This window comes from Bos indicus, chromosome 3 (assembly GCF_029378745.1).
Source record: "Bos indicus isolate NIAB-ARS_2022 breed Sahiwal x Tharparkar chromosome 3, NIAB-ARS_B.indTharparkar_mat_pri_1.0, whole genome shotgun sequence".
In the NCBI taxonomy this organism is placed as follows: Eukaryota; Metazoa; Chordata; class Mammalia; order Artiodactyla; family Bovidae; genus Bos; species Bos indicus.
Window position 1 is genome coordinate 953,362 of NC_091762.1, and position 26,084 is coordinate 979,445.

General features: G+C 41.8%; 1 protein-coding gene across 2 annotated transcripts in view; it reads right to left on the reverse strand.

The window, feature by feature from the left end:
• Positions 1-26,084, reverse strand: part of MPZL1 (myelin protein zero like 1) — an 81,844-nt gene that overhangs the window by 16,545 nt on the left and 39,215 nt on the right. Inside the window, exons 2-5 of one of the 2 annotated variants that reach the window (XR_011564704.1) lie at positions 9,788-9,954; positions 3,164-3,377; positions 2,100-2,232; positions 832-1,884 (exon numbers count right to left, since the gene is read on the reverse strand). Coding sequence is in view for 1 of the 2 variants with exons in the window: in XM_019986394.2 (XP_019841953.2) it covers positions 2,100-2,232; positions 3,164-3,377; positions 9,788-9,954 (514 nt within the window). In the remaining variant the exon portion in view is untranslated. The remainder of the gene's footprint in view (positions 1-831; positions 1,885-2,099; positions 2,233-3,163; positions 3,378-9,787; positions 9,955-26,084) is intronic. The other variant, XM_019986394.2, reaches the window with a different exon arrangement.

The window sequence follows — 26,084 nt, forward strand, 5'->3', positions numbered from 1 at the left end:
TACAGGTTTAAAGAAGCAAGCTATACTACCTTCTTGATAGCTATTCACTTTTGTGATCATCAAAGGCAAACCTCTTCTGAATGTGCTTCCAAAACAGATCCAGGCTTGTAGTCTTGGCTCATCTCATACCTTCGATTCCCTGGGTCCCCATTGTTTGTTTCCCCACCAATTCCACAACCAAACCAAAGAAAATCCAGGAAGTCATGGATGATAAGAAACTGTGGAATGCCATGTCACATGGGCTGAACTTTTTCAGGGGCACAGGGGGTTTTCAACAGCAAGGCCTATCTCATAAATAAACCAGGGAGAATTGATGCCAAGAGGTATCTCATTACAGATTCCTTGATGGGATGTGTTTTCAGCAGAGCTTAAATCCTTTATAATGTACTTTTAAAAAATCTTAGAAGTGTGGAGAGAATCACTTAGAGTGTCGTTATTAAGATCAAATCATGAAAGCATTCTGCAAACTGTGCTTTCTCTGAACCAGGAGGCTATACACCCCAAACCAAAATGGTTTGAGTATTCTAACACAAAGAGGGTCTAACTCAGTAATAATACAGTCTAAGTATTAAAAACGCACACACACACACACACACACAGAGGCATCTTACATGAAGAACATATATGTTCAGATGACCATAAAACCTGACAACCCAATTTCATTGGGATGGTACACTCCACATGTTTCTAATACAGACACAGGACATATTTGTAGACAAACCATGATAGCTGTTGGGTTAGCTCAGAGATAGATGGTTAGTTGTCAACAAGGGAGATGGGCTGAATACACACACAGGAATATTAACAGCAACAGCCAGTGTGATTGGTTACCATGTGTCTAGTGGGAGTGAAGAGGAGACCCAGCCCTGTTATAGTCCCAAAGTGTCGTCTATGTCAGCTTTTCTTAAGAAGTGGAAGATAAGCAGGATCTGATCTTGGCACACCAAGGTAGAAAAGGCAGGAGAGGAGGAAAAAAAAACAAGTAAGAAGAATAGCAGCATTCATGATGCCATGCAAGATTCTAAGGCACACTTTCCTGTGCTTTCATTAACCCAAAAGCATGAACTAAGATTGGCATGTCACCACCTGGATTAGTTTCATGTTGAAAACCAATGTTCCGGTTACGTTTCATCAAAAATTACTCACCATGCAAGGGAGCGAGTACAGTCAGCAAAACAGAAACATTCCAAGCAAGTGATATCTGAATTTGAACACTCAAACTCCTCAAAACACAGCACTCCTAAAAAGTAAAGCAGCAGAGCCCAAAGACAGAGGTCCTACCATCTACCAGCCAAGGAGTTCAGGGCATGCAACCCTCTCAGCTCACAGTCCCTTCATGCACTTGGGACACAGCCCGTGCTCATCAGCTGAAACCCAGCCTCACTCTCAGTCTTACCACACAATTTCTACAGAGCTTATATGGGCTAGCTGTCCAGCTGGAGTGGCAAAAAGAGAGGGTCCTTCAATTAGACACACATCCTCCGCTCAAATGTGTTATCTTTGAGAAGCCACAAACAAAAAGAAAGTCTACTTTTCTTTAATGCTGGTGTATTTTGGTGTTCAACTCTTATTATACCCCTTGGATGAGTCTAACCATGCATTCAAGAACAAGTCATAAACTACTTTTAAAACTACAAACAGGAAAAGTCCTGCATCATCACATCAGGTAGGAGTCATTTACCAGCACACTCTCCCCAGGCATTGTTATGATTATTACATTTACCTAATTGAAAAGAAGAGCCTTGTAAGATTATTACCAAGAGATCGAATTAAACTCATACTGGAGCAAGAGATCTGTGGCTTAATAATACTAATCTCAGAGCGGAAGGTACTCAGAGAGCACAGACTACAGAGCAGTCCACTTCACCAAACCTAAGAAAGAAACTGAAACAGGTATTAGCATCACATTCCACGTTTAATAGCAGTCCATTGATCTCTGCTTGCCCACACAAAACACTTTCTAAGGAGACAGCTCAGTTCTGACATGAAAGTTAACAGCAACTAATTCTTCACCATTCTTTTTCCATACAACATATACAAGTTTTCACAAATTTTGACTCCTTCCCTCCAACTTTCCCCTCGAAAGCAGAGCTTCTTACCCAGCATAATCCCGTTTAGAGTTTCTCCTTCTATAGACGACAGCCAGAATCATGGTGATAAGCAGAGTGAGACCTAGGACCACGGCAGTAACTATACCCACCACTACCCAAACTGGAAATGCAGGCAAAATCTCTAGAGAGAAAGAACAACAAAATATGTTTAAGGTACATTGCTATAGAGAGAAGAAATGAAATTGTATTAAGTTAATAAACAAGTGTCTTCCTTTAGCAATTACCACACACTCTCTTATTATCCAAGTTATGATATTCTAATACCTAACTGGTGACATATGAACATTAACTGATAAAGAATGAGCTTCAGAACTCAACACATTTATATATACATAATCCCTCTCAATGCTCTAACTCAAAGAAAAGAGGGGTATGTGACTTTACCTCAATCTATCCTCCAACAAAGCAGACTTTGTCTCAAAGTGAGATCCAGAACCTGCATTTCCTGGCTTATTCTCCAAAAAAAGGTGAAGAAATAGCTATACTGTTTCTGCCAGAGTTAAAGCTTTCTCCCGGAGAATATTGTGTGTGAAGTCGCTGAGTCGTGTCCGACTCTTTGCGACCCCATGGACTGTAGCCTACCAGGCTCCTCCGTCCATGGGATTTTCCAGGCAAGAGTACTGGAGTGGGTTACCACTGCCTTCTCCAGAGGATCTTCCCTACCCAGGGATCGAACTCGGGTGTCCTGCATTGTAGGCAGATGCTTTACTGTCTGAGCCACCAGGGAAGTCAGAATATTAAAATAATACTAATCTCCTGTCCCACTACCCACCACATGTAACTATAATGAATCTGGTCTTACTTCTAACTAACAATGAAAAATTCATACTCCTGGAATCTGATCCACATGCTCCAGACAGCAGGTATATAAATGGAGAAATTGAACACTTCAGTTGGAATGAGTTCCCTGACCCCCACAGATGTTTCATAGAGCCACAGTCCATGGAAACAGGGATCATAACTGTATGGCAGAAATACCCCTTTCAAACACATCCTGAAACATTACTCTTAAGGGGACTGTATCAATACTGCAAAAATATTCAAGGAAGTACCTTTCTCTACAACATAGAGCCTAATGTGTCCTGGCTGGACAACAATGTCAGGAGGGTTTTTGACATCACAGATGTAGGTGCCATTGTGAATAAACTGCATATTTTCTATGTTGATTGATGCATCTTTCTTGTCAAGGTCTCCAGCCCAGCTGATTCTGTCCTTAAAAGGTGGATAATTCCCAGCATACACTTGCCCTTGGGAGTAGTGGAAAAACTGCAATTAGAAAAAAGAACACATGAGCTATTCTCAAAGGCAGAAGTTCTAAACTCTAGTACAGGCATACTGTGAAGGGTTCTTTTTAAAAAAGACTTCATTTGAGGAGCTCCAATCAAGACTGTGGAGCAAGTACATGGAAAAAAGACCACATCCAGAAAGAAATGCCACATCATCAAGATGTGATGATAAAAGAAATGCCAAATCTCAAGCAATGGAACCCAAGCCAGACCGGGGTTTAAAAATCATGGAGCCCAACCCTCTTTCAGTTGAAGAAATAAACTTGTACACTGTCTCTAATCCTCTCAATACTCCTGTGATGTAGCAATTACCAGCCGTATTTTTATAAATAAGAAGACTGAGACTCAAAGAACCCATTTGCCCGAGGTCACAATGATAACAGGTGGTAGATTCAAAGTCAGGACCACCTGATTCTCCAAAGCCAGGGCTCTGATGGACACCACGATTGAGCCCAGTGAATCCAAAAGTTTCAGCCTTAATTCACAAAGCTTACCATTAAGATACACGAAGGCATCAAGAAAAAGAAGCCGAAATATCACAGATCAGTTAATCTGGTGGGCTACCCCATTTTACTTATGTGTTTCCTACAGAAGAGTCATGGATATGTGAAAGGAACAAGCCCAGACAACCCAAAAGTCTCGTCTGCCTTTGCAGGTTCAGCCTTTAGCCCTTTCTCTTTGCAGTCTCATTCTCTCTGCAGACCTGCTTTTAGCAAAGGAACTCATTTCTCAAAGTAACTTTCTCAAACCCAGTCCCCTGAAAATAAGGTCAGGCCTGGAGGGTGGGGATCTATTTTCATATGTGGCTCCAATCTACACAGCTCTGCTGGAGGCCTGATGTCTTTGTTTTTATTCACCTATGGGGAAATTGTAGGGTTGGGGACGGCAATCAGCATTAGTCAACCACTGAGCTGTACTAGCAATCCAAACACAACATTTTCAGAATCTTTTATAGAAGCTGAAATCTCATCCATTGTGCAATCTCATCCATTCCTATGATTTAATGGCCATCTATATTTTGTTAACTTCTTAATCTCTCTCATCCATAGTACTCTCTGGAGCTCTAGACTCCTAATCCAACCACCTACTTACTTTAGCTTAGGTGTCCCCACCTTCCCGTTTGCCACCTTATCCTACAAACTCCATCTTCTACCTGTGACATCTTGACTGATGGCACATGCCAGTCTCCCAAACCATATATTTTGGAATTATCATTGATTCGTCTTTCTTCCCATTCAGTTAGTCTCCCAATTCTGTCAATTCTATCTCCTAAGTTTCTCTCTTCTATTTGAGTCCCACCAATATTACCTGATTTTATGTCCTCATTATCTTGGACTGTATGACCTTTTAACTGGTCTCAAGTTCCTCTAATCCATCCTCCATAATGCTTAAATGATTACTAGAAAAAAAAAATTATCAAATATATACCCTGTGTTTAAAATAAACTAATGCTTATCAGGAACTATGAAGGGGCTGAGATTTTACACTCTCTGCAGCTCAGCCATAGGTTCACAGATGCTGGCAGAAACACGAGACTCACGGGAAGTCTTTGTTCTCCTGTTAGAAGACCTGGACACAAAGAACCCTATTACTTACAAACAGCCAGCAGCATGTTTTTATCTGTGGCCCCTGCCCCTCAGAGTCCACAAGGACAGCGTGGAGGGACTAGGGTGGATGCTGTGCACACAGAGGCTCTGCATCACAGCTGAGGAGCCTCAAGCTTGGAAAACCCCAATTTTTTATAATGGGCAGTAAGCCCATCTGACGTTTGCCCCAAAGGGAGACATATTACTATCGTGGACAGTAAGCAAGCCTGTCTTCTGCTCCAGAAGGAGACACGCTCTCTGCCTGCTAAGACTAGTCACTGTACAAGAAAGGCAGCCAAAGCCTCTGCTTGCAAGATGGACAGAAATGTGAAATACCATGAAAAATAACATTCTGACACTCATAACCACTCTACAAGGTAAGATTCACCTGCCAGATATTTTGCAAGTGAGGAAAGTGAGGCTCAGAACCTTAGTGACTTACTCAAGGTCACAGGTCTTAAGAGACAGAATTCAAACCCAGCTCTGATTTCAAAGCTTAAGCTATTTCTGTTATTTTAATGCCTCTCATGTCTGATCATATCTTGCCTGGCCCAAGCCCTTCACCCTGTCTTCTTTACCAGGAAATAAACCATAAGCTCTCAGCTTAGCAAGCAAGTCCTCCTGTCATCTGGGCTCTGCTTTCCTTTCTACCTCATCTACAGACATTCCCTGCCCTGTACTTCTGAAACAGTAATGAAAACCTACACTACACCCTTTCCCACTGCTGGGTCTCTGCAGCCCCTCCCTCATTAGACCTGATGCCTCTGAAACTGTATTTGTCTCTGCGCTTCTCTGCACTTGGCACATCACTGGAACTGTATATGTTTGCTGAACTGTGCGATTGATAATGATTTGGTCAAACCAGTAAGAAAGAGTAACAAAATGGTAAAAAAAAAAAAGAAACTCATACAAAAAAGAGACTAGATCTCCTTGAAAGTGAAAGTTAGTCACTCAGCCACATCTGACTCTGTGATTCCATGGACTGTAGCCCACCAGGCTCCTCTGTCCATGTAATTCTCCAGACAAGAATACTGGAGTTGGGAAAAAAAAAAAAAGAATACTGGAGTGGTTGCCATTTCGTTCTCCAGGAGATCTTCCCAACCCAGGGATTGAACCCAGGTCTCCTGCATTGCAGGCAGACTCTTTATCAACTGAGCCACCAGGGAAATCAGATCTCCTTATCAACCAACATTTATCAAGCAAAAGCCAGTGATAACATCGTGAGGGACATCAAAAGTGTAAGATAGGTCTCTACCCTTAAAATGCTTCCATTCAAGATAATGAAGAGTAAAACTGTTCTAGTAAGGCACACTCTTTCACAGGAGTGGACAAGATAACATGGGCAGGTAAACAGGGAGGGCTTCCCTGGTGGTCCAGTGGTTAAGACTCAACGCTTCCAGTGCAGAGGGCACTGTTTTAATCCCTGGTCGGGGAACTAAGATCCCAAATGCCTTGTGGCATGGCCAGAAAAAAAAAAAAATAGCTAAAAGGTCAAAGGAGGTATTTAGAGGGATCAGAATGTGAAGATGGGACAGAACTTAAATGGTAAGAGCTCAGAAGTGGAAAAACAAAGCATCAAGTTCTTTTTGCTAGACTGAAGGAGATCACATAGGAGAACATAAGTGGGGCTGGAACCCAGTTGTGAGGAGTTTTAGAATTCCAGACAAGAACTGTTCGCAATGGGAACCATGAGGATTCTGAAGAGGGCAGTGATGAGGCGAAAGAACTGTTTTAAGATGAGGCACCTGGTGGACTGCAGGGGTGGCTTGAAAGATGGATGGTATAAAGTGGAGGAATAACTAGGGGTGTTACTGCACTAGCCCTGGCAGAGTTTTTATCATGTAATGGACAGCAGACAAGCAGGAAGGTTAACAAAAATCTAGATGCCAGATACAAAGTAGGAAGATCCAGCAAATGTTCTTATTTCTTGGTTGAGTGTGAGCAGTGGAAGGGAAGAAGCTATGGATCGGGAAGGGAAGGACAAAAACCCCACTAACAAAACACAAGATTAAAAAAAACAAAAAATCAGGTCCCTAGAAGAAAATAAATACCCAAAAACAATTAGCAGAGAAGGGAACATTGGGTAGAAAAGATGAGCTCAGTTTTAGACATGGGGACCCTAATTCCATGGACCAGAAAAGCCATCTTTGGTATTTTGGGCTTGATTTTACTTCTCTTGAAAATCTATAAAAATGAAGAGCATCCTACTCATCTTATTAACTGTGCACCAATATCTGGGGGTTAAAGCATCCTGTATCAGTAACTGAACATTCTGGAATTAACTATCATCAGATTGGTATGTAAGTATAAACTGATTAGCTAAAATATAGCATTAACCAGAAACACAGCATCTTCTTTTATTTTTTGGCTGCACTGGGTCTTTGTTGTGGCACATGGACTCTTTGTAGTGCCAACTACATATGGCATGAGGCTGCAGCACGCAGGTTTAGTTGTCCCCAGGCATGTAGGATCTTAGCTCCTCAACCAGGGACCCAACCCTCATCCCCTGCACTGGAAGACAGATTCTTAACCACTGGCCCACTGGGAAAGTTCCCAGCATGCTCTTAATATTAAGGCTTAGGGTATGTAAACATGCATGGCCCACATGACAAGGATGAGAAGGCGATGGCACCCCACTCCAGTACTCTTGCCTGGAGAATCCCTTGTACGGAGGAGCCTGGTGGGCTGCAGTCCCTGGGGTCTCGAAGAGTCGGACACGACTGAGCAACTTCACTTTCACTTTTCACTTTCATGCATTGGAGAAGGAAATGGCAACCCACTCCAGTGTTCTTGCCTGGAGAATCCCAGGGATGGGGGAGCCTGGTGGGCTGCCATCTATGGGGTCGCACAGAGTCGGACATGACTGAAGCGACTTAGCAGCAGCAGTAGCAGAACTGCTCTTCAAAAGAAAGAGCATCTAGGTGTCTTTCTGATGATGCTTTACTTTCTATAGATTATGTCCCTCACTTCTAGTCTGGCAAAAGATATCAGTGGGAAATCATTACAAATTTAAATAATTCTTTGAACTCTGCTGGGTAAATCTGTGTGTTTAATTTTGCATCTATAGGATACATGTTTCACATTAATAACATGTTTACGGGAAGCAACAGAATGCCTCTGACTCTGTTTTCCCATGTTATATTTGTATGGGTTCCTGCTCTCACTCACTCTGGGACTCTGTTTTACCAAGAATCATACCTAACTGGACCCTATGAGGAAGTTAACTAAATCTGTAATCTCTGACTTTACCGCATCTTTCCTTCCTTCTAAGGCACAGCACCCAAGGGTCTCTCTTTTTATAAATCCTGAGGGACACAAGTCCACTCAAAGATTTGGAAATCAGGTATACATCCCAACCCAGTAGATACATGATAGATGATAGAGATATTAATATTGGTAACAATATCGATAAAAAGTTGCATTTAAGAGATGCTGAATTATTTTTTTTTCCTGGAGCGTCTGAGGCAAGAAAAGGGCCTTAAAGTGTCACTGACTTATTTTGCAAGTGCCTAATTCAGAAGCCCTAGGTGTTCTTTGGAAGGAATGATGCTAAAGCTGAAACTCCAGTACTTTGGCCGCCTCATGCAAAGAGTTGACTCATTGGAAAAGACTCTGATGCTGGGAGGGATTGGGGGCAGGAGGAAAAGGGGACGACAGAGGATGAAATGGCTGGATGGCATCACTGACTCAATGGACGTGAGTTTGAGTGAACTCTGGGATTTGGTGATGGACAGGGAGGCCTGGTGTGCTGTGATTCATGGGATCGCAAAGAGTTGGACACGACTGAGCGACTGAACTGAATCAGAAGAATGCATCATTAATCACACTGGAGAAGTAAAGAATCTCATGAGGTCATCGTGACATGAGTCAGTATGGTCATTGTGACATGAGTCAGTATGGCCATCATCAAAAAGTCTACAAACAATAAATGCAGGAGAGGATATGGATACAAGGGAATCCTCTTGCACTGTTGGTGGGAATGCAAATTGATACAGCCACTATGGAAAACAGTATGGAGATTCCTTAAAAACTAGGAATAAAACCACCATATAACACAGCAATCCCACTACTGGGCGTATGCCCTGAGGAAACCAGAATTGAAAAAGATACATGCACTGCAGTGTTCACTGCAGCACCATTTACAAAGCTAGGACATGGAAGCAACCTAGATGTCCATTGAAAGATGAGTGGATAAGGGAATCGTGGTACATATATATAATGGAATATTACTCAGCTATAAGAAAGAATGCATTTGAGTCAGTTCTAATGAGTTGCATGAACCTAGAGCCTATTATACAGAGTGAAGTAAGTCAGAAAGAGAAAGACAAATATTGTATATTAACACATATATATGGAATCTAAAAAGATAGTACTGATGATCCTATATGCAGAGCAGCAAAGTAGACACGAACATAAAGAACAGACTTTTAGACAGTGGGGGAAGGAGAGAGCAGGATGATTTGAGAGAATAGCACTGAATCATATAATTACCATAAGTAAAGTAGATAGCCCCTGGGAATTTGATGTATGATGCAGGGAACCCAAAACCATGCTCCATGACAACCTAATGGGGTGGGAAGGGGAGGGAGGTGGGGGTTTCAAGAGGGAGGGGCCATATGTATACCTAATTCGGACTCATGTTGATGTATGGAAAAAATCATCATAATATCCTCTAATTGTCCTTTAATGAGAGGATAATATATATCCTTTATATATCCATAATATCCTTTAATTATCCTCTAATTAAAAAAATAAAAAGAACATCGTGAGATAGGACCCGTAGAGATCAAACAAGCATTCCTACCGACACTGTGGTGTCAGTCCCCTCTGGCTGGAAACTCCAGGAGACTGAGGTCAACGTGCCGGTTGTGTTAGTAGACTTGAACTTGCACGTCAGCTTCCCTTGTGTCCCATTTGCCACGAAGATTTCTTTTGGTGTATACACCTCCAAGGCCGATACACCGTATGTCACTGGAGAGAGAAACAAGGACAGTTTAGGAGTAGGATTTATCATGAATACCACTGTGCATATTTATCTGAGGACAAAGAAAAGATAAAAGAACATTACAAACTATATACAGTAATCCACCACCACTGTATATTAGAGTCTGGGATTTTTGTTTTTTAGTAAGAAGACATTTTTACTAGTTCAGTTCCACCTAATATTTAAGTTTTCTTTTGAATTAACAGACTTTAATTTTCAGAGCAGTTTGAGGTTTACAGAAAGTAGGTAGTTCCTGGGACTTCCCTGGTGGTCCAGACGTTAAGACTCTGAGCTTCAGCCAAAAAAAAAAAAAAAAAAAAAGGGAGTTCCATATATTCCCTCTTGCTTCCCCCAAGTTCCAGTTTTCTCTATTGTTAACACTTTGCATTAGTGTATCACCAACATCCAGAATATTCTATAGCTAGAATCATATAGTTAATGTAGCCTTTTCAGATTGACTTTTCTCATTTAAGCTTCCTTCATATCATTTCATGGCATGACAGACCACTTCATTTTATTGCTGAACAATATCCTTTGTACTTAAGTTTCTCAGTTCATCTACTGAAGGACATCTCATCATGCTTCTCTGATGCTATTTTTAATGATGTGGAGGCCATATTTTTAACTCTTTAAATGGTTCTTACATTCACCTCCTACATTTCAATTTATATCAGGTTGATCTTTTCTCATCTTCCATATTTAAACCAATTTAAACTGTTCTAGGTAAGAGATCACTTTATTTTAAAGCCATGTTCATTATGTAACACACTCTTTTCCTGTATTTAAGGGGAAAAAAAGCGTAACATATCTTGTGTTCATTAATGAAATCTTCCCTACCATTGAATTTCAGTGTGTCAGATAACATGTGTACTCAAGAAATAACTAACCACATTGAGTCACATATTCCTCTCCTCATTGCATTTTTCAGTTAGCCTAAGCCCGGAAAGTAGTAATTAAAATGTCTTATCATTTCAAGATCTACAATCAGAGGCAACTGCAGGAATTATTAAGGACTGTTGCTAAGATAAAATAATCTTCACCTCAAAAGAAACTCTTTCATGGACTAAATGAAGATTAGAAAGAAACTAATTTGGCCTAAAAGTGGAAACAGAGTTAATACAGAAAAGATGAAAAACACCCATTTTCAAAATAAGATATTTTTTAAAGAAATATTTGGGAGAGAATCCCTATCTACAGTGTTCCAATTATTCTTAGAATGTAATAGATGAGTAGAATAAGGAAGGGTATTGTCACGCGGGACTGATGGTCATTTTCAGAATTTTTTCTTCCTGAGGTCTTTATGACTCCAGGCCAAGGAGAGCAGCAGTACTCCCCCATTCTCCCCAACTATCTTCCAAATGTTTATTCTCAGGACACAATGGACACTTTTGGCCATTCTTCTAAATAAACTGATAGCCACACTGAATCAAGTAGATTTTTTTCTGCTAAAGAGGGTGGATTATTATTATAGAGAACAACAGATTATTATTCGTGGTCCAAACCTCAAAACAAGACCTTCTTTTAAGCAAGAAGCAAACAAAAGACACCCCGTGCTATTGTGGGTAGGCAGAAAAGCAGCCCCAGGGCACTTGAGCTCAGAATGAAGGACAAAGCACAAGACGACAATCTGACTTACTCCAGGAAGCAGCACTGGTTTGTGACCCTTATTTACTCTGTGATTGTGACTAGTTTTCTCCACTGTGAGGAGCACTGCAAGGCAAGTCACAGTCTGTAAAATCAATAAATTAAGTTTCTCAACGATTTTCTCAAACAAGATCCCTGCTACAAGGTCCAGCTGCAAGAACTGTTAACCCTGAGAAGTTATTTAAAGATGGAACTAGGCCAAGGGCCCAAGTTTACAGTCATGTAATTTTGACCAAAAGACCAACCAAATCCCTAAATGAGTTTTTAGACAATCTGTTCAAGACAGACAATTATGTCAAAACTGGTTAAAAAACAAATGGCTTTTAAAAACAACAACATATCATCACTCTGGCTAATTTGGACATGTAGTTTTTAGAGTCAGGAAAATCAATTCCAACTCCAGCCAGTCAGCTAGTTGCAGAAAAATAAAATAACTTCATACATAGCTAGTTAACCTCCTCTTATCCCTGACTCTCTCTTACTCCTTTTGTAATTCTTAGAGATTCTGTTAGTCATAGGAAGAAACTCCCCAAACCCTGGTCTCTTTATCTTCTTTTTTCCAATAATCTTGTCCTCAGGCTTATCCCAGCTACTAATTCCCATAAGCATAGCCTAGATGGGGCTTCTCCGCCATGGCACTACTGACGGTCAGGCCAGATTAGTCTTTGTTGTGGAGGCTCTCCTGTGCATGGATGTTTAGCAGCATCCCTGACCTCCACCAGGTGTCTGAAGTATCTTCTCCCCTTCCAGTTGTGACAACCAACAATGTCTTCAGACAACCACAGATTTCCCCTATTCAGGGGTAAGTTGCTCCTGGTTGAGAACTGCTGCCCCAGATCCTATCATCAATACCTGTGCCCCCTCCACAATCTTATTTCAGGCTCTCTACCTCTGATCTTTCCAGAACATTTCCTCCAAAACCCTGATTTTATTGAACCCTTCAGCCACATTAAAACCCAGAATCCATCAGTCCTGCAACCCTTTTACAGTCTCATCCATTCTGCATCTCTACCAGGGCAGCTGATCACAGATGGAGAAAAGCACACAATCCCACTGACTGGGCTTCCCCTTAAACCCATGACCATTAACGTCAAACAGGACTCTTAATGGTGCCGAGCAATCCTCCCACATCCCCTCTCCGTCAAGGATCCACTTTCCTAAATGACTACTTTATGCCTTCTCTTTAACCTCAACCGGGGACCGCCCCCGCTGCTTCTGCTCAGCTAATGACCGTGCTGCCTGTTTCCGTGAGAAAACAGAATCGGAAGAGAAGCTCTCCGTGTCCCCAACCATATCCTACCCTCCCTCCGCCTGCATCTGTGGCCTGTCCTTCCTCTGCAGGAAATGTGTGTGCCCCTCTCCACTGTGCGCTGCGTCTCATCTCTCAGTCACCTTAGAGACACTGATCTAGCAACTCTCGCTTTTTCTCCTGAGTTTTTCATTCTCTACTGAGTTACTGTCATCAGCCATAGAACTACATACATTTATATAGTATTTATTATTCTATATATACTATATACTTTAGCGGAAAAAAATCTTGACCCTGCATTGCCCCCCAGGTAAGATCTCTTTGCCCTCTTCTAATCTACAAATCTTAAAATAACTGTCCACAGTCACTGTGCCCATCTCCCTCCTCCCATTTTCTCTTGAATAAACCCTGTTCAGACTTTCATCCCCAGCACTCCACTAAAACGGTTCTTGTTAAGAAATCCAATGACTTCCATGTGGCTAAACTGACAGTTAATTCTCAATCTCATCTTATTGACTGAACTACATTAGATACAATTGATCACTCCCTCCTTGGAACAATTCCCCCCCCCCCCCCCAATTTGGTATTAGTATCTCATCCCTTTTGATTCTCTCATCAGCTCCTCCTTTTCTAGTCCCCTGACCTCTATATGCTAGATGGCCCCAGATCATCCCTCTGAACTCTTAAAAATCTTTTTAAATTTTGGCTGCACTGGGTCTCTGTTGCAGCCCAAGGGGGCTTCTGTTATTGTGGAGCTCAGGCTAGAGAGCACATGAGCTCAGGAGCTGCAGGACATGGGCTTAGTTGCCCTGCGACATGTGGATTCATAGTTCCGTCCAGGGGTCGACCCCGTGTCCCCTGCGCTAAAAGGTGGATTCTTAACCACTGGACCACCAACGAAGTCCCTCACCCCTCTGACCTCTTATCTAGTCATTCTCTTGGTGACCTCATCTAGTTTCAGGGCTTTAAATATCTCCTAAATGCCGATGACTCCCGTGTACACACACACACACAAACATACATATGCAAGTGTTTACCCAACAATGTCACTTGAATCTAACTGGCATCTTAAATTTAACAATGTAAAGATGATTCCCACTTCCAAATCTGCCCTCCACTTTAATAAGTGACAACTCCAGCCTTCCAGTGGCTGAGGTCAAAACTCTGGACACCTTTCTTTCTCACAATTTACCTCTAAGCCATCACAAAACATGTGTCTCCACTAAAAATATATCTAGAAGTGGAGCTCTGCATGCTCTTCCAGTGCTACCATCTTGGTCCATTCCACCATCATCTTTCACTTGGGTTATTTCTGTGACTTCCTAAGCTGGTTCTCTCTTCCACCCTCAGCCACTTAACTGCAGCCAATACACAGGTCAGAGAGATCTTGGCCTCTCTGATCTTATCACTCTACACAAAACGCTCCAAGGATTCCCCACATCAACCAGGATCAGGTCTGAGCACTCACAGTGGCTCATAGAGCCCAGGGTAAGCGAGCCCCAACCACCTCTCAGACTTCATCTCATCTCCTGCACTTTCCCCCAAACATGCTGAGTAGTCACCCCACCGCCTGGCCGTGCCTCTGCCTCTGCCCGTGGTGAGCCCCAGGACAGAGAACAGCGCGGATGAGGAGATGGGAAGTCGTCATGCATGAGAACGAAGAAGGGCCATCAGCCGAGAGAACTGCTAGGAGTAAGGTACTCTGCACAGCTGATCTCAGGGAGAAGTTTCAGCAGAGATTTACACTGCGTGTGGTAACATGCACATCAAAGAATCCCGAAGTGCTTACAGCAGTTTCTGATCAGCTGTGAGGAACCCCTTAGAAAGTTTCTCCTGTGTGGGGGAAGAGAAAGGAAAACATAGATCTCCTTCTCAGACTACATTCCATGTAGCCCAAGCCAGGGATGAATTCACTGGATTCTTAAACAATTGGAAATGGTTTGCTTTGTCAGCCTTTTTTTTTTTTTTTAAAGTGACTAGGAGTATTATGGAAGTACATAGTAAAATTATTCATAGAAGAGAGTTTTAAGGGGCTAGTTAAAATGGCTAAAGAATGCAAATATAAAGAACACTGAGATGTAGAGAAACTATTGTTCTAATCCACGTCATCCCATGTCACTGTAGACTGGACTCCCAGTCTGAATAAGACATTACATAGGTATTTTTTAGGCTTCAGATTTACGATTATGGAATAGTGACAAAAATCATTGTGAAAAGTATTAAAATTGTGGTTTAAAAACTCATTGCTAGGGGGAAAGGTCTCCTGCTGATTCCTGGAAAAACCTTGCCTCAGGAATAAAAACATAGAAATGAAATAAAAAGATTAAGTAATATGCACATGTTTTTACAACTGGCCAACTTTGTATTCTGAGTTACATATTAACTTACAGATAAACTTCAGAATGGAAACCAGAGCTGTTCTGATGTGCTCTAGGAAATAAATTTCTAAATAAACTGCTGCTGCTGCTTAGTCACTTCAGTCATGGCTCCTCTGTCCATGAAATTCTCCAGGCAAGAATACTGGAGCTGGTTGCCATTCCCTCCTCCAGGGGATCTTCCCAACACAGGGATTGAACCGGGGTCTCCTGCATTGCAGGCAGATTCTTTACCACTGAGCCACCAGGGAAGCCCTGTAAATGAACTATGTTGCCACTCAAATTTTCAATTTGAAAATATATTTTGAAGATCATTATCACTCCACTCAGCAGTGGGGTGATAATGATCTTCAAAATATATTTTCAAATTGAAAACACCTGCAAAATCATTTGACAAATAATCACAAAGTTGTGAAATCAACTTGCTAAGGGTCATTTCTACAGTAGTCCAATACAATACCCAAAACTTGATATTCTTCCATTTTGGACGGAAACCTGAGCAGTTTAGGGGGAAAGGGGGTACAAATACAGAATACAAACAACATCCATCACAACCACAAAGAAGAAAAGCAAATTCAAGAATGTTTGCCCAAAGAGCTACTCCTGATATGATCTATTTCAAATGATTGAAGTAATACAATGTCAATCATGTCTCCCAACTAACATGTCAATATGCCCTTTAACACCAGTAAACTCTGATACCACAAAATCATTTTAAATGCACTGGAGTAGCATTACTACGAACTAATTGCCTGGTTTAAAATAACAATGTTTTCACTGTTATTGTTGAAGCAATTCCTTGTCTTGTTAATGCTGGGTCCATGGGTCGTACCCTGGTTTGTAAAAACCTTACCCTTTTACCAAACGCTGTTAAAGTTTTCCTTGAAATTGAAAGGCTTTTGTTTCGACATTTTTTTTAAGCGCTTAGATGTTACCAGTATATTTTCCTCTTTAAAAGAGTACAATCAAGCAATCTAACAGCTTTCTGGCTTATTTCTTGTCTGCTGTTGGTCTACGGTGAGAGTCTGATATTGTAATATATCCTAGCACAAGCATAAATATGACTTATTAAAACACAGTAAAAGAGAGGGACGAGAGAGAACACTGAACACAAAATCAAGACTAGCAGTCCTGACTGTAACAGGGTGGCCAGGGCAGGATGTGTGCAGCCCACACTACTGGTTGTGTTTAATTTCTTAGGCTAGGTAGTGAGGGCATGGGAGCTGGGGTTTGTTTGTTTGGGCCACACGGTCTGTGCAAGGCATGTGGGATATTATTTCCTTACCCAGGGATTGAACCCATACCCCCTGTAGGGGACGCTCTTAACCACTGGACCACCAGGGAAGTCCCCATGGGAGCTCGTTTTTAATGTGCACTCTGAAAAGTGTATCCACATGCATGCGCTCACGTGCGTGTGCACACACACACACACACACACACACACTCTTTCTTTTGTATATATTTTATTTCTCATAATAAAAACTGTTTATCTTTAAAGAGAGAAAGGAAGGTATCAGTAGGTATTTAGAGATTACTTATTTAATTCCCAAATGCTCCAGTGAAAGCATCCAGCTCACGCTGCTCTCCCAGTGTGGCTGTGACTCCCTGGGCGGATGAAGGGAGTCAACGGGCCGTGTGTGTCGGCAGAAACAAGGCCGGTGCCAAGTCAGAGGCCAGTCTGCGGCCAACGAGGGCGGCCTTCTGCCATGCATCACGGCTGTTCTGGCTCTGCCTCAGCTTGGTGGCACAAGGTAAGGAGAGGCTACAAAAATATACTCTATTCAAGGAGCCATAAGTATTAATAAATTAAGCTATTCGTCAGGAACATGCAGTTATAATTCAGGCCACAATCTAAACAAAAGTGACTTCCTCCCCATGCCTGCCCCACAGGCCTCACCTGTGCCGTTTCACATCCTGCCTTTCCCCTCAAGGCACCCTCATCCTCCACAGGGGCCAGCTGCCCGCCAGGAGCTGGTCCTCCTCTGTTTACCAAGCCACGCCTGCCCGTCAGTGTGCTGACTGTCTGAATGGTGAGGGGGAAATGAATGGATTAAAGAAATGAATCAGAGACCAAACTCGACTCATTTGAGCTCAGCCATAAAAAATTATACTTGCTTCACAAACAATGGCTTCAGCATAATGCCCAAGACAAAACTGCAGAGATTACTCAGGGTTAAGTTTGGAGGCTGACATCGTCTTAGAGGAAGCTTAGATACACAGCTTTCCTCCAAGAGTCACCTTCCTATTTAGACGAGAAAATCCCAAAGGCAATTCATCTTCTGAAATGTTCAATTAAAAAAAAAAAAAAAAAAAGTTATGTGCTATCACTAACACACAGGATCACCAGATTCCCCTCAGAGTTGATTCCTTCCACTCACGATTGATGGTGAACTGGCCACATCTCTACCCTTAACCTTTTTGCACCAACAAAGACCTTTCTGTTTCTCAAATGAGAGATTCAAAAGGTCCTGAATCAGACCAGTCATTGCACTGATCACTTGATTCCTTAAAGCACTGGCATTTCTTGCTTGCCCTCCTCTATGTATGCACTGTTCATCTTTCTTTCCTTGCTACGGCTTTCCTTCTTTCAATCAACCATTATTCTTTCAAACCATGCTGGGACTCGGCTTCTGCCCTGAGTGGACTGACAGTCACGTGGAGACAAATGAACAAACATCTATAGTACAGTGGCAGAGGCACCTGGCCCGGCTGCGGGGATGTACCCAGAATGGCTTAGAGACAGAGCAGTTTCCACCAAAGTCCAAAGTCTCCAATCAAGCAGTCAACACAAACGCCACAACCTGAACTGTATCTTCTGTGTCCAAATATTTGTCCAAGATTGTCAAAACATTTCTCAGTTTTTAGCAAGCAAGTGAAAATAAGACACTTTGGGGAAGAAATCAGATCATTTTACTTCTGACGGAGTATAGTGGACTAAATGTTCAGCATAAAAAACATGTTGTAAGCTCCGGAGGCATATCCATGGATAACAGAATAACACTCTCACATGCTCTGTATTTCCCAAGTGCTGAAATGGCAAAAGACCAAGCAAAAGGCCACTGTACTGTAAATCTATATTTCCAAACTCTCAAATTTATATTATTAGAAGGCCTACAGTATATTAGAAGATATTTGATCCAAAATGTCATCTAAGCCAAAAAAGGCTAATACAAAATATTATAAAAACAGCAAAACAAAAGTATGTGCCTATAGTTGATTGCAAGGAGGATATTCCTTGTCTCCAAAATAAGACAAAAAGAAAAAGAGCAACAGCAAACCACCACTTCAGTGCTCACTATGGGTTAAACATTATCAAACTCTGGTACATTTATTATTTTCCAACATCACTGTTGACTATTATTTGTTGGATGGAAGCTCAGAGAGGCAAAAAACTTGCCCAAGTGACTTATTCAGCAGTTGCAGAACCCTCCAATCCAAAGCCTAGCTCTGTTCACTACGCTATTTATCAACCTTTAACAAAGTCCTAATATTATTCAAACAAAAATTTTACAGGGAACCCCATACACAATGAAGATAGGGGTAGTTTTCATACACAAGTCAGACAAGAAGTACTCAAAACTTACTATAATAAATAAGTTCCAGAAGTAGAACACAACACAATGGTTCCAAACCCTGTTTATATTTTGGAATCACCTAGAGAGCTTTGAAAAATAGTGATGTCTATTGAAACAACGCTGTCTGATATTGTACCAATGGATATATGTCATTATACATTTATCCAAACCCACAGAATGTACAATACCAAGAATGTAAACGATGGACTTTGACTGATTATGATGTGTCGATGCAGGTTCACCCATTGTAATAAGCGTGCCACCCTGGTGGGGATGTTGATAACGAGGAAGGCTATGCACGTGTGGAAAGCACAAGGAATATGGGTACATGGCTACGTGCTCAGTTGTGTCTGACTCTTTGTGACCCCGTGTGCTGTTGCCTGCCAGGCTCTTCTGTCTATGGAATTTTCCAGGTAAAAATACTGGAGTGGGCTGTCATTTCCTACTTCAGGGATCTTGCCAACTCAGGGATCAAACCCATACCTCCTGCCCTGGCAGGCGGATTATTTACCATTGCACCCCCTGGGAAGCCCGGTATATGGTTATACAACCTCCCCATTTTTCTGTGAAAAATACAGTCTATTTAAAAAATACTGGTGCCTATGTCCTGCCCCTACTCCCAGGGATTTTGATTTAATTAGTATATTTGTGGCCTAGGCATCACGATTTTTAAAATGCCCTCAGGGGCTTCCCTGGTGGCTATGGTTCAGATGGTAAAGAAGCTGCCTGCAATGCAGGAGACCCAGGTTCAACCCATGGGTTGGGAAGATCCCCTGGAGAAGAAAATGACAACCCACTTCAGTACACTTGCCTGGAGAATTCCATGGACAGAGGAGCCTGGTGGGCTACAGTCCATAGGGTCACAAAGAGTCAGATACGACTGAGCAACTAACACACACACGGGTGATTCTAAACTTGTAACCACCATCCAACACACCAATGAGATGTTGGACTCTACTTACGATACTATAATAAAAAAGACTATGCTGAAGCAGATGAGCCAAGCCTTGCCTGGCATTTAATTGAATGTAGGCCGAAGCAAGTTGACCTGTAAAATACATATTAGTGTACATGTGTGGATCTGAAGCTTTCAAAAGATGTGGCAGTGCTCTACTGCACTGTTAAATGCACACTCACAAGTTTAAATGTACACATAGAAATTACAAAATCCTGCTTTATTCTGAAGAATGCACTCGCTGCAGGAGTTAACATGGTGGCAGTATCCAAAGTCCCCAAATTATGTATATAATTTAATGTCCGGCATGCTATTCCTTATTATTATTTTAATTGTTAAAAATATACTTTAGAGGGCTTCCCTGGTGGTCCAATGGCTAAGATTTTGCGCTCCCAATGCAGGGGGCCGGGATTGATCCCTGGTCAGGGGACTAGATCCCACATGCTGCAACTAAGACGCAGAACAGCCAAATAAATAAATAAAATAATTACTTTATAATCTTTATATATACACACATATATGTGTGTATGTGTGTGTGTATATATACATGTGTGCTAAGTTGCTTCAGTCATATCTGACTCTTTGCGACCCTATGGCTGGTAGCCAGTCAGGCTCCTCTGTCCATGGGGTTCTCCAGGCAAGAATACTGGAGTGGGTTGCCACACCCTCCTCCAGGGGATCTTCCTGAACCAGGGATTGAACCCAGGTCTCTTATGTTTCCTGTACTGGCAGGCAGGTTCTTTATCACTAAGTCCACCTAGGAAGCCCTAGCACCACCAGGGAAGCCCACACACACACACACACACACACACACACACACACATATATATATATATACACACACACGTACATACACATTTCAGAATCAAACAAAATGTACATCAAACATTTGGAAATTCTAAAGTACTGTTCCTGAAATCCCCTAGAAGTCTACTGATGAGAGCTTGAAACAACGCTTATCTGCTTGGTTTTTGAGAAATTCAGGTTTAAGTGTATAAAACCAGGGTCTACTACCATAGCAACCTGAAGCTGGACAAACAGACTAACCACATTTTTGTTTGTTTGTTTTTGTAAACTTTAAACATTTTTTTAAAATGTTGGGTGTGCCCGATTTTTTAAATGTTGGGGCACACCCAATTAACAATGTTGTGGTAGTTTCAGGTGGATAGTGAAGGGACTCAGCCACACATATACATGTATCCATTCTCCCCAAACTCCCCTCCTATCCAGGCTGGCACCTAACACTGAGCAGAGTTCCACGCGCTATACAATACGTCCTTGCTGGCAATCCATTTTAAACACAGCGGTGTGTACATGACCTTCCCAAAGTCCCTAACTATCCCTTCCCTGGCAACCATAAGTTCGTTATCTAAGCAGACCAACCACATTTTAACCACACAGGGGGAAATGAATTAAATGAGGGAGGAAATATTCAACCTTTATAGGGCCACAGGTATGTATTGAAAGAGCTGATCTTACCTGGTGATTCTTTGGGCAGGTTCTGAATTAAATGCAAATTTGTCCATGCTAGTTTTTAATTTAAAACCCAGTTTAAAAGCTCCCTTATTTGCTTCCAAGCTTTTCAAAGCGACATCCTCCTTCTCCTGCTTTATATTTGGTGAGGGTGATTGCTGGTGGGCTGGTATTAGTTTGCTCTTGCTTCCTTCAACATGCCATGCAGCTGGCACATTTCTGGGCACCATTGGGAATGAGGCCACCTCTGAAATCCTACAGAATCCTGACTCCACCTAAACAGGACTTCAGGAAAAATCTCCCTGATCTGACCACCTCTTGCCCCCCACTACTCAATATTTCTTGCATGCCCCTCTACAACTGCAGTCTACTGAAGCTGCACTTTCAAGTGAGAAGCCAAAGCTTTTTGATACTTAGTCCTGCAATTGTCCTGAACTTCACTATGACTCAAGACTCTGAAAGAAAGAACCTCATCTTCTTTGCCCTGTGTGTACCCAACACCGGAGACAGTTCCTGGTGGTCACAAAGTTCTCAGGAACATTTAAGGAGTAAGCAGACAGGTTGCATTTTTAGGATTCCTATAATGTGAAGCTTTGGTTAATGAAACGTATAAGTACCCTTGAAAAAGAGAAGAAAGAAACCAAGTTGCCCTAAAATGGAAATCTAATTCCACTCAAACTCTCTGGCTCTTAGAAAAATCTGGCAAAACAGTTCAGATTAATTAGTACAAATTTACAACTCCCCAAAGAGTTCAAGTGTAAATGCTTACCCTTGGAAAAAAGTAAAATACAAGACAAGAATGAAAATATGTGCCCTCTTTCCTGTTGAGATTCAGGCTTTGTTAAAATAAAACAAAGACAGTAACATCAATTAAAGAACTGACTTATTATAGCAAATAAGTGCTAGGTTCTGCGGGGATGCAGTCTCATTAAATACTATGCACATATACAAACACACAAGAATGTATACAGCAAATATTAGACGCATACAGCATGCAGAGTCAGAGCATAAGGGAGGACACAGAAGAGCCCTCCAAACAAGGCTTACAGGCTGCCTGATCTGTATTTTATTTCCTGTTTATTCCACCTTATCGTCCCTAGAAAAGTTCCTATAAAGCATCTCCCTAAAGTAGCAAATAGACTACATGTAGTTAATTAAAGTTGAAGTTTGAGAAATGAAGAGGTCAGGGAGTATTTTAGGGAAAATATACTAGAATTTTATCTAGAATGTTGAGAAGAATCAAGACAGATAGGAAAAGCACTTTGCAGAGACAGAAAAGCATGAGACACCGTTTCAAAACGGATTGTGTAGATTAGTTTGGCCAGAGTAGAAGACAATGTTATAGCTTAAAGGGGGGACTTCCCTGGAAGCACAGTGGAAAAGAACCTGCTCGCCAACACAGGGGACACAGGTTCGATTACTGGTCAGGGAAGATTCCACATGCCTTGGAGCAACTAAGACGGGGTTCCACAAGTACTGAGCCCAACTCCAGAGCCTGAGCGCTGCAACAAGCCGCAGCAGTGAGAGGCCTGAGCGCCACAGCTGCAGAGGAGCCCCGGCTCACCACAACTGAGAAAGCCCTTGCACAACAACGGAGATCTGGTGCAACCAGAAATAAGTAAAAGGACTGCAAAATAATAATAAAGTTGAAAGGGTAAGCTGAGAAGCTGGCACCTCATCCTGTGAGCAAATGGGCAACACTGCATATTTTTAAGTTGGGCAATAAGGTAAAAGTGGGCTTCTTGGCAGAGATGTGAAGAAACACAGAAAAATGAAGAAAAGGAGAGGCATTTTTTGAATATTTTCTCAAACAATTTTTGTTTTGTTCATTCTGCCCAGAACACTGGACAAAAAGTAGAAAAACTCCTCTAAATCTTTCAAAAGCAACAATACTACTAAAAAACCAAATTATTTTTATATTTATTAACCTACAAATTGACTTTAGATACATAAAGGATATTTTTAAAAACTAAGAATTGTACATATATAATTTCTTTGAAATAATTAATAGTAAGGAATTCTACATAATAATTGGAGAAGGCACTGGCACCCCACTCCAGTACTTTTGCCTGGAAAATCCCATGGACGGAGGAGCCTGGTGGGCTACAGTCCATGGGGTCTCGAAGAGTCGGACACGACTGAGTGACTTCACTTTCACTTTTCACTTTCATGCATTGGAGAAGGAAATGGCGACCCACTCCAGTGTTCTTGCCTGGAGAATCCCAGGGATGGAGGAGCCTGGTGGGCTGCCGTCTATGGGGTCTCACAGAGTCAGACACGACTGAAGCAACTTAGCAGCAGCAGCTACATAATCATATTTGTCATATGGTTGCCAGTTTCAGTTTCTTGAGGTTATTTTTTGACAGCATAACCATTTTGATGAAAATCTTGCTAAAATGCATTATTTTTCTTCTATCTTCATAAAAAGATAACACAGTGAGTGAAGATTTGCAGAGAAACAATATTTACATAGTTGTGAAGCATTCCTCCACAAGATAGGTATTAATCAGAGGGGAAAAGTAGTTCCTTTACAGTGGAGAAATAGGGCAGGCACTGTGAAAATGCAGTGAAAGTGCCTGGTCCAAACCACTGGCCTTCATGCATGCCTGCTAAGGCACTTCAGTTGTGCCGTGACCCTAAGGACGGTAGCCCACCAGGCTCCTCTGTCCATGGGCTTCTCCAGGCAGGAATACTGGAGTGGGTTGCCATGCCTTCCTCAGGGTTCGTAGACTTTAGGAAATACACATTAAAGTATTTAAGGATAAAGGTGGCGCCGCCCACCCTCCACAGTATTAAAGGATAAAGTACCAACATTTCTGCTGTTTTTACATAGTTGAAAGATATACATACAAGGATTAAGAAAATGTAATAAAATATGAACATTTGAGGTATCTGGTTGAACAGTAGACGGTATTCTTTGCATTCTTTCACTACTTTTCTGTAAGTCTAAAATTATATCAAAATAAAGATGAAAAGTGTGAAGTCAAGTGGGCCTTAGAAAGCATCACTACGAACAAAACTAGTGGAGGTGATGGAATTCCAGTTGAGCTATTTCAAATCCTGAAAGATGATGCTGTGAAAGTGCTGCACTCAATATGCCAGCAAATTGGGAAAACTCAGCAGTGGCCACAGGACTGGAAAAGGTCAGTTTTCATTCCAATCCCAAAGAAAGGCAATGCCAAAGAATGCTCAAACTACCGCACAGTTGCACTCATCTCACATGCTAGTAAAGTAATGTTCAAAATTCTCCAAGCCAGGCTTCAGCAATATGTGAACTGTGAACTTCCTGATGTTCAAGCTGGTTTTAGAAAAAGCAGAGGAACCAGAGACCAAATTGCCAACATCTGCTGGATCATGGAAAAAGCAAGAGAGTTCCAGAAAAACATCTATTTCTGCTTTATTGACTATGCCAAAGCCTTTGACTGTGTGGATCACAATAAACTGTGGAAAAGTCTGAAAGAGATGGGAATACCAGACCACCTGACCTGCCTCTTGAGAAATCTCTATGCAGGTCAGGAAGCAACAGATAGAACTGGACATGGAACAACAGACTGGTTCCAAATAGGAAAAGGAATACGTCAAGGCTGTATATTGTCACTCTGCTTATTTAACTTATATGCAGAGTACATCATGAGAAACGCTGGACTTGAAGAAACACAAGCTGGAATCAAGATTGCCAGGAGAAATATCAATAACCTCAAATATGCAGATGACACCACCCTTATGGCAGAAAGTGAAGAGGAACTCAAAAGCCTCTTGAGGAAAGTGAAAGTGGAGAGTGAAAAAGTTGGCTTAAAGCTCAACATTCAGAAAACGAAGATCATGGCATCTGGTCCCATCACTTCATGGGAAATAGATGGGGAAACAGTGTCAGATTTTTTTTTTTGGGGCTCCAAAATCACTGCAGATGGTGACTGAAGCCATGAAATTAAAAGATGCTTACTCCTTAGAAGGAAAGTTATGACCAACCTAGATGGCATATTCAAAAGCAGAGACATTACTTTGCCAACAGAGGTCCATCTAGTCAAGACTATGGTTTTTCCTGTGGTCATGTATGGATGTGAGAGTTGGACTGTGAAGAAGGCTGAGCGCCAAAGAATTGATGCTTTTGAACTGTGGTGTTGGAGAAGACTCTTGAGAGTCCCTTGGACTGCAAGGAGATCCAACCAGTCCATTCTGAAGGAGATCAGCCCTGGGATTTCTTTGGAAGGAATGATGCTAAAGCTGAAACTCCAGTACTTTGGCCACCTCATGCGAAGAGTTGACTCATTGGAAAAGACTCTGATGCTGGGAGGGATTGGGGGCAGGAGGAGAAGGGGACGACAGAGGATGAGATGGCTGGATGACATCACTGACTCGATGGACGTGAGTCTGAGTGAACTCTGGGAGCTGGTGATGGACAGGGAGGCCTGGAGTGCTGCGATTCATAGGGTCACAAAGAGTCGGACATGACTGAGCGACTGAACTGAACAGAACTGAAAGATGAAAAATAAATACATTACTTTGTTGAAATTTTGGCTTACTCTTTGGTAACTCAGGACTTGTGTGGACAGCAAGAACACTATTAATTTAGTTTTACCCTCTGGGGCCACTCAGATATGTAGGACTACTTGCCTCTATCCAGTTGCCTCCAGTCATGATTATTTTTCAACTTTTGTACATTAAAATTTAAAAATTTTCTTACAATTATCATTCCAATCAATTGTCAGTATTGCTGACTGCAGTTTGCCTTCAGCATACCCTATTCCACCTCCTGATTAACTGCTCTAATCTATTACAGGCTTGGAAATTCATCTAGTTCATATTTATTTTACAGATGAAAAGACTCTAGTCCAAAAAGGGTAAG